Source organism: Peromyscus eremicus, chromosome 20 (genome assembly GCF_949786415.1).
Source record: "Peromyscus eremicus chromosome 20, PerEre_H2_v1, whole genome shotgun sequence".
Lineage (NCBI taxonomy): Eukaryota > Metazoa > Chordata > Mammalia > Rodentia > Cricetidae > Peromyscus > Peromyscus eremicus.
The window spans coordinates 11,120,837-11,139,615 of record NC_081436.1 but is presented as its reverse complement, the minus strand read 5'-3'; the positions used below and the strand labels follow the sequence as shown (position 1 = coordinate 11,139,615).

At 37.2% G+C, this 18,779-nt stretch overlaps 1 protein-coding gene across 1 annotated transcript in view; it reads left to right on the top strand.

Moving 5' to 3' along the window:
• The window catches only part of Cntn1 (contactin 1), a 132,489-nt gene that overhangs the window by 101,362 nt on the left and 12,348 nt on the right, over window positions 1–18,779 (top strand). Inside the window, exon 22 of the mRNA XM_059247464.1 lies at window positions 469–625. Coding sequence (XP_059103447.1) covers window positions 469–625 — 157 coding nt within the window. The remainder of the gene's footprint in view (window positions 1–468; window positions 626–18,779) is intronic.

The window sequence follows — 18,779 nt, the reverse complement described above, 5'->3', positions numbered from 1 at the left end:
ATTATCATGTTGCCTTTCTCCCTCACTGTAAACTGAAAGGAAAAGGGTTATTTCCATGGATTCTCTATACCGTGCTATTGAACTAGCAATGTAAGCTCTAGGAATAATGTGGAAAAGGCTTAAAACTGGGAGAACTTTGCTGAGCCACTTCAAAATGTGACAAGCTTTCATTTCATATTTTCCTGAAAAAGATACATCTTTTTCATGGCATATGTCCAGTCATTTCAAAACAAAAGTAAACAAATGAACAACAGAAAAGCACTTGACCTTATGGCACATGCTTTTGAATAAAGCCCAGAACAGTAGGACCCAATTCTCAGGGAATCAAAAACAGAGTGAATGTTCCGTCAAAGTTTGAATGTGCTTGTTTTTATGAACCAAATTGTTTGCATTGTGTGCTGATGTTAACATTAGTCATTGGCTCAGAATTGTGACTTCATTAACTATTCATAATTTGGGACTCTGTAGATACTCTATAGACCAGATGGGCAGCATGATGGCAAGTTGTTCTCAACCCATAAACACTCCATAGAAGTCCCAGTCCCCAAAGGCGGAGAGTATGTTGTCGAGGTTCGAGCACACAGTGATGGGGGAGATGGAGTAGTGTCTCAAGTTAAAATTTCAGGTAAGCCATCATCTAAGAACTGTTTCTGTTAAGTTACCTGTGAGTTTCTGTGCCCTAGGCGTAGCTTCTCAAGAGGGAAAGTAGAACTGGCATTCACAACATCAGCATTTTCCTAAGCAAATTCAAATGTCAAGCATGCCACAGAGTTTGAAAAAGTAAATTCATAACATAGTACCTATCCATTGATTATGATTTAGATGTCAAAGCACCATTAAAAATGTATAAGATGAATGTGTCTTAGAACCTAACATGCATCATGGAAGATGCTAGAGGTGTTTATTGGATTGTGGTGATTACTACATTATATAAATATTATGTTTGTACCCTGAATATGTTTTTATTAAATATCTTAAAATGAATATCATATTTAAAGTATAAGGCATTAAAAGCACAAACAATAATACTAGGCAATTATTTAGTAATAGTCAAAATTTCATTTATATTTCAAGAGGAAATCTATTTTAAGTATTCTTCTGACTTATCTTTCTGTTCCACATATGTTAATATAGTAATCAGAAAAGACAGTAGATTATTTCTCCTTTACAGTGACCCTTACTTTGTGCCTTAATATACACAATGCTTTTCTATGGTGCTTGTCATCACAGGCTTGGTTAGACTCTGTGTAGTTGAGACAGTGACTCAACTTATTATTTGCTTAGTTTTTAATATTTTTCTCATAATTTCTTTATTAATTTTATTACATTGAATTAAGATTGATGAGAACTTAAGAATTTTATTAAAGCATATAAAAATAGAAGATGCTAAATCAATGAGAACAATGATTGATTGAGAAAAATGATTCATAGCTAAGTACATAAATGTGTTATTATATAATAAGCCAACTAAATATGCCTTAACACAATGACAGATAATAATTCTAGCTTCTCCCGTGTGCCAAGTTCTCCTTAAACCCACTATATCACATACATATCTTTTTCAAATAGAAAGTGATAGGAAAATACATTTAAATTTTCATTTTAGTTATTGTGTCTTTTCAAAAATTTAGACCGTATAGATCCCTAAGAAAGTTAGGGAATATCTCTACAGCCTTGAACAATTATGGTATGTTTCATCTGCTCCCAGCCACTCTATGTGTACATATAATTTTGTGTGTGGGGTTTCTGTTGCGTAGATCATGCTGCATCCACCTTCCTCGGTTGTCCTGTGAATGTCCCTGTATCACCCAAGATTTTAGAAACTTAAGTTAAACATAGACATAATTGTAGGTGGAAGTTCCCATCATGCCAGTGGCTCCCAAATAAACACACTGAGGTTTATATTAACTATAAATGCTTGGCCAATAGCTCAGGCTTGTTACTAGCGAGCTTTTACTTTTAAATTAACTCATATTTCTTATCTATGCTTTGCCACATGGCTTGGTACCTTTATTAGCATGGCATATTCATCCCATGCTCCCTATGCACCTGGTTGGCAACTCCTCTGACTCTGCCCTTCTTCATCCCAGCATCCTTAGTTTGGTTGTCCCATCTATACTTCCTGCCTGGCTACTGGCCTATCAGCTTTTTATTAAACCAATTTGAGTGCCAAATCTTTACAGAATATAAAAGGATTATTCCACAGCACATAACATTCTTTCAAACAAGTATATTCAATTTATCTACCCATCCCATGTTTTTCTATTATCAGTAATAGTACATTTTTATAATATCTTTTCTTATAAGTCTTTGTGTAGGTGAATTTAAATAATTAACAGAAATTTTACTGCTCTATTGCCAGGCCTCTTTGAAAGTATTTATCCCATTCCTATTACTGTAGTGAGAGCTTTCCCCCACACCATGGCATGGTTGCTCTTCCTTTTCATGTACTACTATTTGATAAATGAAGATGACGTCACATTACTTTAAAAACATTTTCTAAATTTTGAACTTTAATGGCAAGCAACATTGCATTTTATTTTTATTTGTTCATTGGGTGAAATAGAACCTGATTCACAGTTTCAAACCACAGTTTGTGTTTAGAGACACTGTAGCCATGCATGTGACCAAGTGGTGACAGCTAGTGAGAAGTGGGAAAATGCTCAACTTCTGACTTTCCAGGGAGAGGCGCCTACGTGGTAGTGTTGGCTCATCTCCATAGTATAAATAGTTTTACCTTTGACCTCAGGCTTCAATGTGATTTCACCAGTGTTTAGGCAAAGACTTTGCATGGTAGCACAGCATTACAAATTATCAGTATCCTGTGATGCAGTGGATGTGGATGTAATCTCAAGACATTAGTAATGTTAAACTATAGCAAAATAATTAGGCAGTAATATATTTTGAGTATTTGCTACCTTTGCTTTAATCTTTTTAATATAACTAATATATTTTATGCAATTTCACTTTTCATGATGGTGAATTAATAATTGCTTAAAATTTTTCTAAGAATTTACTTGTTGGCTCTGAGGAGGAAGTATGCATCAGTTTACACCCACTGAAGTGACAATTAGACATTTTAGTCTCCAGACACAACCTTCATTTGCAGAAAACTACAGACAAGCCTGGATTATTTCCCTCTGTTACATTTGTCAACTAAAGAAAAGCTTCTCTTTTCCGTACTTCAATTACTTATTTCAGTCTAATCACAAATGCACAAAAACATTATGGAATTAACTCATCAATGTGGAAGATGTTTGGGAATTAACACCACTCTAGAATTTTCTTGTTTATGTTTATGTATAAGTAAGCTTATAAGTTAGCATCATTTGCCATGAGCAAGGTATATCCACGGATGTGTAATTTCTAGGCCTCCTTGCAAATTTAAAGAACATTAAAACTTTTTTGTTTCAGTTTTAAGTCTGAAGTCTATAGGCAGGGATTTAGTGCTTTTCCTGGTAGTAATGTCCAAAAACATTGTGGTGTCCCTCAACTGGACAAATACAAAATGCCGATAGTGAGGCAGGCATAGTTCATGTCCACACAGTGTGCTAAGGTTTATACTCCTCCCACTCTATGATTACTCTGAAGATTTTACTTCAGCCATTGTGCCTGTTAATTATTTGTTTTAGTTAGGATTTCTACTGCTGTGATGAAACCTCATGACTAAAGCAAGTTGAGGAGGAAAGAATTTATTTGGCTAACACCTCCAAATCACTGTTCTTCATCAAAGGAAGTCAGGGCAGGAACTCAAACAGGGCAGGAACCTGGAGGCAGGAGATGATGCTCAGTCCAGTGGAAGGCTGCTGCTTTCTGGCTTGCTCCCCATGGCTTGTTCAGCCTGCTTTCTTATAGAAAACACAGAACCACCCACAATGGCTGGGCCCTCCTCCAATCAATCATTAATTAAAATGTCCTACAGGCTTGCCTACAGTCCAATTTTATTGAGTAATTTTCTTAATTGAGGTTCCTCACCCCCACCTTACATGACTCTAACTTGTATCAAGTGGACATAAAACTAACCAACACACCGTTCTCTCTGCACCAGCTGAGGGGGTCTTTTCAGACACAATCAGATCATGTAACTCTGCTCTTAGGTGCCATTGAATCAGTATCTAAATTTTTTTTACCAAGGCCCGCAGTGTCCTATAAAGTCTGTGCTGCCAATCTCTCTTCATTGATTTCATCTTCTGGATCCAGTGACGTTATTTCTACCTTGGGGCATTTGTGCTCCCTGTCTCTGCCTGGAGTTCTTCGGATCTGGCATGGCAGCAGGTTCATTCTTGTCGTTTTTGTTTGTGTTCAAATGTCAGTGCTTCAGAACAGACTTATATAGCCCCCAAATTTATGCAGCTACCTGCTTAGAATAATTCTTTCTCACAGATTGATCACATGCAGTAATTTTTTTCTAACATTTATGACAGCTTAAAATTATCCTGTTTATTAATTTGTGTGTGTTTATTGCCTGCCCCATCCTTTTTATGAATCTAAGTTCCATGGAAGTAAGTCTTGTCTGCCTCATTTTCTCATTAGAATATTTGGCATATCAGGATTTTTATAAATTCCTGTTTCATTAATTAATGGTTTTTTACATAGAAAAAAAAAGCTTTACGCACCCTAAGGCTATCATTCAGTTATGTAGACATGGACCCATTTCCTTGAAAGACACACATGCCGGGTGGTGGTGGCACATGCCTTTAATACCAGCACTCCGGGAGGCAGAGGCAGGTGGATCTCTGTGAGTTTGAGGCCAGCCTGGTCTACAAAGCGAGTTCCAGAAAGGCACAAAGCTATACAGAGAAATCCTGTCTCAAAAAAAAAAGAAAAGAAAAGAAAAAAGAAAAGAGAGAAAAGAAAAAAAAGACACACACTTTGTATTCTGCAACGTATAAAGGTTAAGACTTTGTTAGAAGTATCTTAAATATTTTACTAGAAATGTAATACATAATTCTACTTCTCCTTGACATGAGCAACATCTTCTGCCGTGATGAATTATTCCTTATTACATGTTTCCAGTATAGCTCAAGGCAAACAAAATACTGTGATGCTTTCATCAAAAGTTTGATATCTCCAATAAACTCTACAGTGTCTTGAAAATCTGTCACTGCTATACTTCATTACAAGTTAAGCTAAAATTATAGAAAGCTACAATGTTATAAATATTAAAGCCAGTAAGGTAATGTACATGGTTTCATATTTGCTAGCAACATTAAATTATTGGTTAACAGTGATGTTCTATGATCCACAGAGAGCCATCTATATAATGAGTTATGTGTGAGCTGCATATTTTAAGCCTTGATTTTCATTTTTAGTTTTAAACAGCCATCTTAGCCCAAACAAGGATGTCTTTCAGGGAAATTTTAGTCTGGACTTCTTCCCAAGGGCAAGAAGTAACATCTGAAACCCTTAAGGTGGGGAAAACAGGATCAGATTTCCTCACTTGGAAAATCATATTGGATTCTTAAGCGTGTGTGTGTGTGTGTGTGTGTGTGTGTGTGTGTGTGTGTGTGTGTGTTAACATACATATGTGTGTTAAGGCAGTGTAATTTAAGGAGAGAAATTATAAAGTTACAGCCATAGAATGATTCAAAGCTGATGTTGTCTGAACCAGAAAGAAGTATCATGAAGTCAAAGCTTTATTTTTAAAAGAGTGGGGCATTTTTCCCTTTTGATTTAAAAGTCCTGTACATTTATTTTCTTAATGTTATGTCTTCTAATAAATCAGAAATCTAATTATTGGTAATAAATCTCACTGTTACTAGAAATGACATAAACATTTAATATATTATATTGGGGTAGCTCTAAGCTATTAAGTTAGCCTATATATCCAAAGCCACTGCCTTTACAGGGAAATGGAAAACACTTTGCCTTTTCTCTTTCCTCTCTCCTGTTCAATAGAAGAGAAAGAATGAGAGCACTGTGCAGGAATGTTGAATGTTTAACCCCTTCATCCCCATGCTTTCTTTCCTAGTGACTAAGTAATGCAGTATAATTAGACAAAAGGTCGGTGGAAGGTGAAGACTTGGTCCATACATTAAACTTGAAATCCATATTGCTATATTCACCTTTTACTATTGATATATCTTACTGTGTAGCCCGGGCTGGCCTAGAACTCACTATGAATAGAAGACTGACCTCAAATTCACAAAGATCTTCATACCTCTGTCTCCCAAGAGCTGAGATTAAAGACATGTACCACCATGCACTTTTGAAGATACATCTCATATGGATATTTTCAGGGTTTTGTTGACTTACTTGCTTTTTTTTTGTTTTGCTTTTGTTCTTGTTTTTTTTTTTCCTTTTTAAATAGATTATCTTGTAACCAGGCTGTCCTTGAACTTACTATATAGCTGTGGGTGAACTTGAACTCCAACCTTCCTGTCTCCATCACTCACTGAGGTGTGCACCACCATACCCAGCTAGCTATATAAGCATTCTCAAAACCCCAGATTCTTCTGAGCTTCTACTTGTGTATGATGTGCTGTAGGTGGAGGGAAAGAGTAGTATACATGCTAGTTCTAACTTGACTTTATCTGCTTTCTTAATTACAGAAAAATATGTAGTACAATTACTATGAAAACTACAACTTCGTAAATGCCCACTGCTATTAGAATGGTTTGATATTTGACAATAGTGTTACATACAAATGGCTTTCTTGGAAGTCCATTGACATAATTTAATAAATTTTATTTATAATTAGGCCCAGTCAGAAATGATTTCAGAAATGTATATATATATATTCCACAATTTTGAAATATATATATATATATATATTCCACAATTTTGAAATAATCAAATATTTTGTCTCCTTTTACTGTGTGAGAGCTAAATGGGAGTCTGAGAAGATTAATCTAGCCTATATAACTTTTTGCTAAAAACTAGCTTCTGTTTAAATTGACTCTGAAGTAGGATCCCCTTCATTACCACTAAGCCATCCATAATATCTCAAAGCACTTCCCTCTTGGACGGCCTTGTACTGAACTTCTGCATGTATGTAATGAGCATAAAAATGGAAGAGAAATGTGTTAACTAAAGCAACTAGATTATATTTCAAGAGACAATTCATAGCCACACTCAACGGCCAGTGTAACATGACCCTGCCAGCTTCCTCAGCCCCAGAAGCCCCATAGTCTAGCTTGGACTTGAGAAGCTTTGAGCTAGTTCTCTCTAGCAGCACACCTTATGGTTTCTTCAGACAGGAAGTCTGCCTTAACTAACCAGAGTTTTCCTGAGTTCCCACCAAGGTTTTTCTCAGCTGTAAGGAAGATTACAGAGTAAATCTCAATATTCCCTTTGGTGTATTTACTTAGACATTAGACATGACTTGGTTGAAAAATTCCTTAAGGAAATATAAGAATAGGAAGTTAGATTAAAAATAATCTTCTAAGATTTATTTAACTAAAACAGGTTTTGTTGATGAAAGTACAGCCTACGTCTCTGGACTTAGGTTTACTATTATAATATGCAAATAAATTGTCCCTCGAGAAACTAAAGCCTTCTGACAAGACTCTTGTACTGCTTTGATTCTGTATTGAGATGATTTGTCTACAAATAAATCAGTTAGTAACTCTGAGCACCTGTAATGTTTCAGACATTATTCCTTTTGGTTAGTTATAATGTGGCAAGCCCTCCTGAAGCTATGGAGAAAAATAATAAACTAACCAACAAATTCAATCAAAATTACAGGACAAAACTGGTTGTTGATGTGTAAAGAGGTAAAGCTAACTTTGGAAGAATGATCGGATCCAGACTCTACTAAGCAGAATTTATTCTGAGATCTAAAGGAAAGGAACTCCAAAGTGGGAATGGGTGTGCCAGGAGAGGGAAGGGTGGGAAAAATCCATCATGGTCAGAAGATGACTCCTCCTCCTCCTCCTCCTCCTCCTCCTCCTCCTCCTGCTTCTTTGAGAATGTCTTATAAAGGTGTTGGGGTTACATTTATCCCATCCCCCAACTCCTCCAGATTCACTGCCTCTCCTCAGATGGTCTCAACTGCACCATTAAAATTACAGAACAGAAAGCCTTCAGGTATTGCAATGATATAATGATGATGGCCTTTCAAAAGCAAAGCACAGACTTCGGCAATTGACAATTATACAAAAGACGATAATGACATTTTATCATTAAAGTTTTTTTTTTCTAGAATTTTGTCATATTTTTTAAATCCATGGTTAGTTAAGCAAACACTAATTCCTAATTTTGTTACTACTGAAGTGGATGTTAATGTTCAGTAGATATTTTGTTTTGTTGGTTGGTTTGGTTTTGGATTTTTAACAAGAAGATTATTTAGTAATATGCTAAAGAGCATAGTGCTTGGTGCATTACTGGGTAGAGATCAGGATCACACAATGAATAATTAGTTAACAGACTATTTACAAGGTAACAAAGTAGCTGCCAGTAAGGTTACATCTGGATCTCCTTGTCACTTTAGCAACATGATGGGGTAAAGACTACCTACTCTAGGAACTTCAGGGTGCACCCTAGGACATCCACTCCAAGCAACGCATGGTACATCTTCCTCAAAAATGTCCCATCATGCTCATAACCCTCAATTAACTCTTTGAGTATCTAAGACAGGTTTCAGGTGTCTGCAGCCCGCACAAATGCTGCCACTTAAGGATGTATATGTACTACAAAGTTGGCCTTGAATTCCATGGAATTGATGTGGACCTTTGTGGCCTGGAGGTGTAAGGGGAAGCCATGTATGCCCATGCCACCCAAATGCAAGCTCAGGCACTTACTCGGAAGTAGTTCATGTTGTCACCTCAGTAGCTACTAATAGCTGCTTCTCTCTGAAATTCTCTTCATGCTCTTTGCTGTGATGCATATTAATAACTCTTTTGAAAACACTATGCTTATTAATGAGCTAAGTGTGTAAAATTTTCACAGAGTATTTATAGCGAAACTTTTAGTTTGTTACTGAAAATAATTGATGTGGCTTATCCTTATGTCAAGTGAGGACTTCCCACCAGAATTTTTAAAAACTTTAAATGTGGAGCATAAACAGTAAGTCACAAAATAATCTCTACAAAGTCCATTGATATAAAGTTCAAAGGCAGAGAACACCAAAGCTGTGTTAGGAAAGGCACATTGATGGCCTATAAAACTACCCCAGAAAGAATGAATAGTACCAAGACCCAGGCAGTGCTTCCCTCGGGGACCTGGGGAGCGGTTGGAAGAGACCACTGGTGCTACCAATGTTCTCTTTCCTTGGCTGGGGACTATGGGCGTTTTGCTGTCTTTTCTAAGCTGTGTTTTGTACAATACTGATTTACTTTCTATATCCCAAAGCTGTAACCCTTAAGGACCAGAATCTCCTCAAGTAAAAATATTTTTGCCCTGGTGTTTTGGAAATCTATTAGTTTTCTAGGGCCACGACAGCAAAGTGGCATGAGATAGATGGTTTTAAAAATGGGAAATGTTTTCTCTCAGAGGCTGGAAGCCCAAGATGAAGGGATTCCAGAAATGGTTTCTCCTGAGGTCTCCCCAGGGATGTTCCATCCCGCCTGTTCACACGATCTGCCCTGCATGTAGATGCACATCTCTCAGGTTGACTCCGGTCATACTAGATTAGGATCCACTCTAATGACTTAAATTCCAACTTTATTATGTCTTTAAAGACCCTGCTGTAAATACAGTCACATTCTGAGGTACTGGAGATTAAAACTTGAACACATGGGTTTCAGAACAACAACAATAATACCACGGTCATTTGCAATTTTGAGACCCAGTATTTGTCAATGGTGAAGGCAAGTATCTTCTTTAAGCAAATCTGATAAATTTTTATTTCAGAGGCTGGAAGCAAAGTCTTTAAGTAAATATATCAAATATGTGACGTTGTGTTAGAAGATGAGTGTGGAAGGACCAGGAAGTAGCAACTGTTTTAAGTAAGATCGGCAGGAGAGGCTTGCTTTAAGGTACAGCTGGACAGAAGCTGGAGAGAAGAGAGAGTTTCCTCCATTTACATGACCAAGACAATCCAAAAGCCCCCAGATGAGAGGAAGTATGGATGTTCAAGGATACCTGTGGCTGCAGACAAGCCATGGGGAGGTCAGCCAAGTTAGATAAGAAAAACAGGAGGCTCTGTGCCATCAGGGGTTTACAGGATTTGACTAAGGGCTTTGGGTGTTATTCCAAATATGAGACGATGCCATTAAAGCATTCAGCATTGAGAACTAACATGGTAGGGTCTATGTTTTGCAAAAGGGACTTTCAGCCAGTCTTTGAGCATGACACGGATAAAGTATTTTTGGATCTCTGGAAACAGAAGTCCCATGGTGATGGTCAGAGCAAAAATTAAATTCAATTTTGATGAGTGTGGGAACAGTAGAGATGAGAAACCATTATATTTTGGGCTTGCTTGCAAGAAAACCCAGAGTATTTTTTTGATGATTTGATGAGAACTATGAATTGGAATTTTCTGATTTGGGAGATTTACATAAACTAGTGGACTCATCTGCTGAACTGACCAGCAGAAACACATCCTAAGACAGATCTGACTCCTGAAAATACATGATTGGAGGCAATCAGGAGCCAGTTTAGACATGCTGTGGCCAGTGTTCTTGTTACACATCACAGTGGAGACAGATGAAGAAAGGGCCATCCTGTAAACCGAGAAGCCAAAATTCATCAGAGAACCAACTACATAGTTATAGAACTTTATTTTTAGTCTATTATGAAATTAAAATACAGAAATTGAGACAGCAGATGTTTGTTAGTGTTGCCCAAAGTTGTCAGATGGTGTTATTAATATAATAAATGAGGGAAAACATAGAATCATTACTTCTAGCTAGAGAATAATATCTGAGAAGCAGCTGTGTCCTGTAGAATACTTTGCATAGGCAGAAAAAACTCAAAACTGCTCCAAATAGGTTTGTCCTGATAGGATCAGTGTCCCAAAAATATTCTCAAGGAACAGGTTTTATCCTCTTTTCCCACTTGCAAGGTCTCAGCTCCTCTCACAGATTGCCCTGGCTCTGGTTTCTAGAGGCTGCAGCAATGTCAGGAATTACCGCTCCGATGCCAATAAATGCCCAAGAAAGAAGACAGTACTGTTTCTTAAAGTTCCATCTTAAAATGAAGTACATTTCCCAAAAGCCCCTCTGAAAACCTCTCCCATGATTTTCGAGCCTGAGTCACAAATCTATCCCTACACACATCAAATGACATTTCCGTGATTTCTCAAAATGAGCACGGCTTACTCTTGTCTGAGACGGCAAAGCCCATTTTGACAAGTGAACATTCCCACAGAAAATAAGAAGTGGGCCAGCGAGGAACTGAGGCGAAGATTCCTGATTAGTGTTAGAGGTGGAGAAGTGGAAATGGGGCCAGGAGCAGCTCCATAAAGCTGCAGAGGAAGACAGTCAGTTATGGAAAGCAAAACTCATTTTAACTCAAGCGGGAAGGCATAATCCATCCAGACAGACACAGGGCCTTGGAGAATGGCTCAAGGGTTAAGGGTGGCAGCTGCCCTTGCAGAGGAATCAAGTCAGGTCCCCAGCACCCATACTAGGCAGCCCAAAACTGCCTGTAACTTCAACTCCAGTAGATCACTTCCTTCCTCGGGGGGACCTGCACTTAGAAGAAGCTACTCACACACAGACACATATAAGTACACACAATTAAAATAGTAAAAGTTAATATTTTAAAAAGGTCAATACAGAAATTAAAAGTTTATGATATAAAGTAAGCTGCCATCATTTAATTTGTATCAACAAATTAGATCCAAAGAGCTCTGATCCAAAGTTTGTGACCATTACTTTATTATTTTAAAAAAAATTATATATATATAGTAATATATCCCTACCACAGTTAAGCATTATATATAATGTATATGCTATGTAAAAATATTATATATCCTTGACATATAATCATTATTATGTATACTATATCAGAATATTTTATCCCTGCCAATGTTAAAGATTGTGGTCGAGTGTATATAAATACTTAAAAATGGTTTATATTATTATTTCAGTGGAAAAAAATGAAATTGTTTTTGTCTTGTTTTTTCTCTTAGATTAGATATTTCATAATACTAAATTCTATATTTCATGGTATGTACTATAGTTTGGAAGCTATTCTGGGAAGGCATAATTTGGAGTCAGTGTTGCTGAAGGAACTTGTGTTGGATCTATCATGAGAAAGGGCTCCCATGTATTTTCAGGAACAAGAAATTAAAGGAACTTAGTGTTTTTTGAAGAAAATTGCATCACAATATTTCATAAAAGAAAGCCACGATGCCAAAGGATAGAACTGCTTCAAGGATGGGGCTTACTTCTCGAAACAATGAGGGAGAGCAACATTCTAATGTTACTAAATAGAAACCTGCCTTTCTTACTTTATATGATGTGAAACTGCTAGTCTGGGTTGTCAAGACTCAGCCAGGTTCTGACAAGCTGTAACATTTTGCACCTATAAATTGATCATCGGAAAGGGGATAATCTTACACAACAGTCGATCTTACGTGTGTGACTATAATTATTAGTAAGTTAAACGGTGCATTTTCTATAAATGTTGGTATATTAATAACATATAGCATTATGGTAACATATATCTACTCAAAGGGATTGGAAACCATCTTTGTTCCCATGAGTCGATGGTAAGATAGATGTGAGTCCCCTTCAACTGTAGTATAAAGCCTTATATTGCCTTCTGAGATGCTTCCATTAAGTGACTGGGTTAAAGCAATCAGATTACCTTTACACACTACTTCAAAAGTTCTTCTCCCACGAAACCTCCCAGGTCGGGTGTCACTGTCTGAGTGTAATATGAAGATAATTGTCTATGCAGAGAAGGGAAGGTGGGTTTTAGATTTTCTCTCTTGGTATTTGGAAAACCTTTTTAAGGAAACATTAGTCTGTCAAAAAAATAAATCTCTGCATGTTTCCCTCTGGCACTATGCTATACATGAAGCAAAAAGTATGCAAAATAACCCGTTGAGTCTCTCAACTACATTAGTAGAACACTTCTTACAAGAGAAAAAAAAGTCAGTGTTTAATGTGTGAGCTACCTTGCCAAATTCTGTTTCTTTTTTGATACAAATTATAAATACCGGTCTAATTAGCTAACATACACATTCTTAGAATAAGTACCATTAATGGAAAATGTTGTTTTATATTTCTTAATTGAACATGTTAATTGGTGTTTATTATTTGCCTCCATTGCTTGATTTGTGTCTATAACAAGTGAGGATTATGTAGACAACTGGGGGTCATCCTACATGCCACTTTTTCTTAGGAATGCTCTTTCTGATTCACGCATAGAAACTACATCCTATTATAGTGAAGGCAAAATCCAAGTCAGATTCTTTGGGAGGGTAACAAAATGTGTGACCATGGGTTTGCTCATTTAACATGGTGCTTGGAGCACCACACATATAGTGTAGGACCTGGCACCAGGAAATTAGAGGCAGACTAGGACATATTCTCTATTTAAGGAACTTTAGAGTCATAGAAGATGAAGCATGTCAGCAATAATTGCAGCAGGATACCTTGAGTTTTATAGAAGTAAACACAGAAGAAGAAAAAAAGTGAATCTATATACAATTGTTCAAAAAAAATGTCACCTTTAATGGCTCTCAAAAGATTCCCAAGAGTATTTCAGATGTAAGGCAGGTTAAGTTTTTATATTTTAGGATTTTTTTTTGTTTTTCTTTGATTTAAGTGGGATACGTTATGTTTCTGCATTTCTAAAGCAAGGTAGTAGAGATAGAATTAGAGCAGAGATTCTAAAGCGGTCCAGGAAAGTCAGTCAACATAACAGTTACATAGGTGGTAATGTCTTATAGGCAAAGGAGAGGAAACATTTAGAAAATGACTTCTCATCTTCTATTCTGAATACCTAAGTATGTGGTGATATCATGAAGTAGACTGAGCAATGCATGACAACGGGAAACTTTCTAAGACAAATGGTAGAGATAAGAGCGTATACATTAAAGTGATGCTGTGACAAAAATCGGGACCACCCCAACCTGAGAAAACTGACTGAAGTGCAGATGAGTAAAAGCAGCCTGGGCAGATGGCCAACAGTGAGTCCTCCCTCTCAAACTTCCTTCATTTCCTGGAAAACTCAGTCTGCATTATTTCCTTTTCTTAGACCTGTCTGTTTTTATTTTATGAGTGTTTCCCTCCATGTATGTAAGTGTGCTTGCCTTAGTGTGCCCACTAAGGCCAAAAGAACAGGTCAGAGATCCTAGAATTATAGTTACATAAGGTTGTGAGTAGCCATGTGAGTGCAAGGAACCAAATCTGGTTCCTCTACAAGAGCAGCAAGTGCTTTTAACTGCTGAGCCATCTCTCTAGCTCCGTAAATTATTTCTATAACATTAATATACTGTATTACAAACCTTTAAAATATCTCTGCATAAAAATCCAGTGTCAGGACGTATTTAGGTGACAAGACTCAACTTCTGAGGAGAGCAATGGCAATAATTCCAAAAGACATATAATAAATAAGAGAAAAATAATATAATTAAATAAATAAAAAGCATACAAATATATAACTAAAAGAAAACTTCCATAAATAAATAACTAAGAGAAGGCTAGCAACACTGTTAGAAATGCTGGTATTAAAGACAAATCTTGATTCTGACTTGCTATGTGAGAACTGACTTGTTTAACATGAACATAGTAAACTAAATGAAAAAGCTAAACTTTTTCTTGAACCTACAAAAATTTAAAAAGCACTCAATATTTCAGAGTCTGGAACCACGAAGCCATAACGGAGAGTTCACCTTTTCAGAACAGAAGTAATTCTCAAACACATATCCCCAGAACCAATAACTCCATGTTGCTACACTATAAAGTGGCCAGTATTGCTTTACAGTGTGGATGAGATGCTAAGCACCGCATGGCAGACATTCTGGCCAATGTTCAGCTTTAGCCAGTGACTCTACATATATTTCTACTTTTTGAGAGTTTATCTCCTGTGGACATGTAAGGGGCAGGTCAACTATTTAGGATCATTTAATGGTGATTCAATGAATCAGAGTTTCTTAGAACTCCATACTTGGGGCAAAACAATGAAGCTCCATGGGCCCTTCTGATAGACAGGTGATTTTGGATCCCACTGCAAGGCCATCATCTCATACATGAGTTCATAATCTCTTTAGGAAGGAAAATATTAAATTCTGAGACACTTTTTCAAGCAAGAGAGATACTAATTTCTCATAGCCCTGATGCCATGGCTGAATAAAGAATGATCAAATGAGAATTTTAGTACATTTTCCTCAGAGAGAATTTATAGGTAGTCATATCACCAAATCATGATTTGAAAGTCAAGGACTTTTGACTGCTGTAGCTATATTTAGAAGCATTTAGACAGCTGTAATAATTCCAGCTCTCAACTCATTATGTTACAGAAGGTGAGATCACTGTGTTCTCTAGCAATGCTAAGATGCCCACAAAGCATCTGTGAGAACTAAGTTCAAACCCCCAGGTCCCTCTTCTATAAACAGAGACAAGGATTCAGGTTTTAATTACACATTATACCTACAAAGCAAAATGAACTCTTGCATGGTGCCTTGTGCAGATTAGACACTACTAAGTGATAGAAATTAAAACAATCGATTGAAAAGATATTTATCTGTGCCTGTACTTTGACAATACCAAATCCCTTCCACATCAGCTAACCACTTAAATGACTGGTAATTAAAGTCTCAAAAAGAGTGACATGAAACAGAGTACAACATCCACTTTCAAGTCTACATCCCTGATAGACAGAGGCCTGTCTGAACCCACTCTCACCTTGAAGAAGACACTGTTCCATATCAACCCTATCCTAGCACCAAAGGAAGAATTTATCCATAGCTAATTGAATATTAGCATGCATATGAGTGTCTTCTGAACATTTCATCTCACCAATAATTGAAGTAAGGCACGCACAATGTAGAGTTTCTGTACATGAAGATGAGGATTCATAGGGTCCAGGTTCATGTCAGAGCAGAGTTACATACAGGTTTAGCTGTCTCACCTAGGTGCAGATAATGGGCCCCGCCATGATCCCAGGCATAGACAGATGTTAAGACCAGCTAAGACTGTGTTTTTTAATTTTGTGTAAAAGGAGAATGGGAAAGAATTTCATGACTTCATGGAGAGGTAAATCAATCTTTTTAGTTTGAATTTTCTTGTTTAGACACACTTAGAATAAGTGTCAGGACAATTACATGGTGACCAAACAGAATCTTTTTTTTTTTTTCTGCAAGGAGAACCTCTTTCTCTGTTCAGTACACCAAATATAACCCAACAGGAAAGAAGAAACACAGTAGAACAAGTGAGAAGGAAGTGCTGGTGGTTGTGCTTACTGGCTTCTAAAACAAAGTGCTAGGGAAGGCCTACCCTCTCCATGAGTAAGAACACATCACTTTTCAATCCCTTTCATTCACTCTCCATTTCACCACTGAAACTCAACCTGATTGGATTCAGAAGAGAAAGTAGAAGCAGTGAAAATATATTCTTTGTTTTATGAATCTGGCACAAGAGAGTGGCATCTGAAACCCCCAGGTTGTCAACTTTAATTGAGCTTAAGAAAGAATGGCTTTGGTGGCAGTTAGCTATTTTCCACAAAGTCTACATGGACTCTGTGCAGAATGTTCTAGCAAAGAGTGAGTTCCAGAGCCAACTCATAGCCTGTGTAACAACATGCTCTGATTACTGGGGATATCAATGCAGAAATCCTGTACCACTGGTAAAGGTTTGGCATATGCTGTGAATAAGCAAACTCAGGAAGTCCATTGATGGCATGCTGTACATTGGATGAATAGGACCCTAAGCCTGGAGCCTGAGGACATTGTATCTTACTCCAGGTCCTATATAGTCTCACTAAATACTCATAAAATAAAACCTCTTTGAATCAACAGATTAAACTTATAATAATGGCTTTTACAATACATACTAACATGTTTTTTAAAAAATGATTCTTATACATCCCTAGTATATAAGCATTCCACTCTCAGTCCAGCTCAAAGAGGGTCAGAGCCTTGTGAGAGGTCCCAGAGTCAAGTAAGCGAGACTAGTATCCAATGGCATCCTCTCTTGCCCCAAACTTCACACTCCTGCCAAGCTGTCACCTTGCTGTTTTAAGATGTAGTAAGCCAATTCTACAAGTCCTCATAATTATAGTTGCACCTCGCCAAAAATTCCTATCAGAGTTGAAGTTTTGAGTGCGGTTACTTTTGTAGTGCCTGGTTAATCGCTGGTGGTCATTCTGTGGCAACTGCACAGTCCATTCTGAGAGGAAGTGCAGCCTGGCAGTCTGGTGTTTTCTAGTAGGGAAGGACCAAAGTGAACACAGCATGGCATAAATACCACGGCAGTACACACTGCCAGCAAACTACACACAGTTGCCAGCAATACAAATGGCTGTTTTGCTTGGCTTCTAGGTTCCTAATTGCCAAACAAGTAGAAGCTGCAAGACTGTTAGTGGCTTTCACTCTCCTGGGGGGAAAAAAAAACACCAAAGCTACTAAGTACTTATATGATCAAGCTCTGGATGTATACATATGAACTAATATCATGTTTGATTATTACAAATAAGAAGAAACGAAGTTTGAAGTTTTATGGCTCATAACTTAATATCCTTAAACATTACAGTTGATCTTAGAATCAAAGCTGCTTGAGCAGAGTGCTAACCTTCAGACTTCTGAGATGAGAGACTGTCATTTTGATAATTCCTTGTCCACATCCTGCAAAGCTGAAACAGCCAAAGATCACAGCCTTTCGGGACTGTGCTTGTGGTCCATGGTTACAAACTAGCTACTGGCTGAACAAGGAATGAGTCTTAAGCTTTCTCTTCTCTACATAGATTAGTATTTTGCTATCTCAAAGATTCAAAGAGACAAGAAGATAATTCAAATCAAATGTAAGTTGATACATAGACGCTAGAATGAAAAAACATATCCTAAGATCAAAAAGGGGGCAAAAATCAAATATAGAACAATCTTGCTATACCCAAAACTCAAATCTGTTTCATTTTCTGATTTTTGCATATGTTTTCTTTTCTAGTTAGACTCAAAACTAGTTAGAGTAGCGAGGAGGTGGTGGCGCACGCCTTTAATCCCAGCACTTGGGAGGCAGAGGCAGACAGATCTCTGTGAGTTCCAGGCCAGCCTGGTCTACAGAGTGAGTTCCAGGACAGCCAGGGCTACACAGAGAAAACCTGTCTTAAAAAAAAAAAACAAATTAGTTTTGATAAATGTCTGTTATTTCATTTTGTCAAAATCTGAAAAACCTCAAGAAACAGATTGGAAATATGCAGTAGTGTGAACATCCCCCCCCCCCCCCCCGCGTGAGGCACTGCTCACAGCAAATTCATTAGCTTATCAACTTTCTAAAATGATATTTCCTTCCATTGTGTTTAGGTTTTTTTTACTTTATTTTATTTATTTACTTTTAACTGGCAAATAGTATATATTTACAGGATAAATGTGATATTTTGATCTATAAATATATTGTGGATTCAATGAAACACATGAGCGTGCCCATCATCTTACCAAATTGCTTTTTTTTAATAATGAGAAAGTTAAAAAAAATCTTTTTTTTTTTTCTTCTGGGCTGGCAACATTCCTAGGTAGGTAAAAAAGCACCTGCCTCCAAGCCTTATGGTCTAAGTTCTGTCACCAAGAAGGAGTGAGAAGTGACCCCACCAAGCTGTGCTGTGGCCATCACACATGCCCCATGATATACACATGCTATACGCACAAACTCCAAGAAATGTGGAAAGAGTTGAGGCTATTCTTTTAAGTGTTTTCACTAAATATTGTAGACATTGTAACAACAACAATT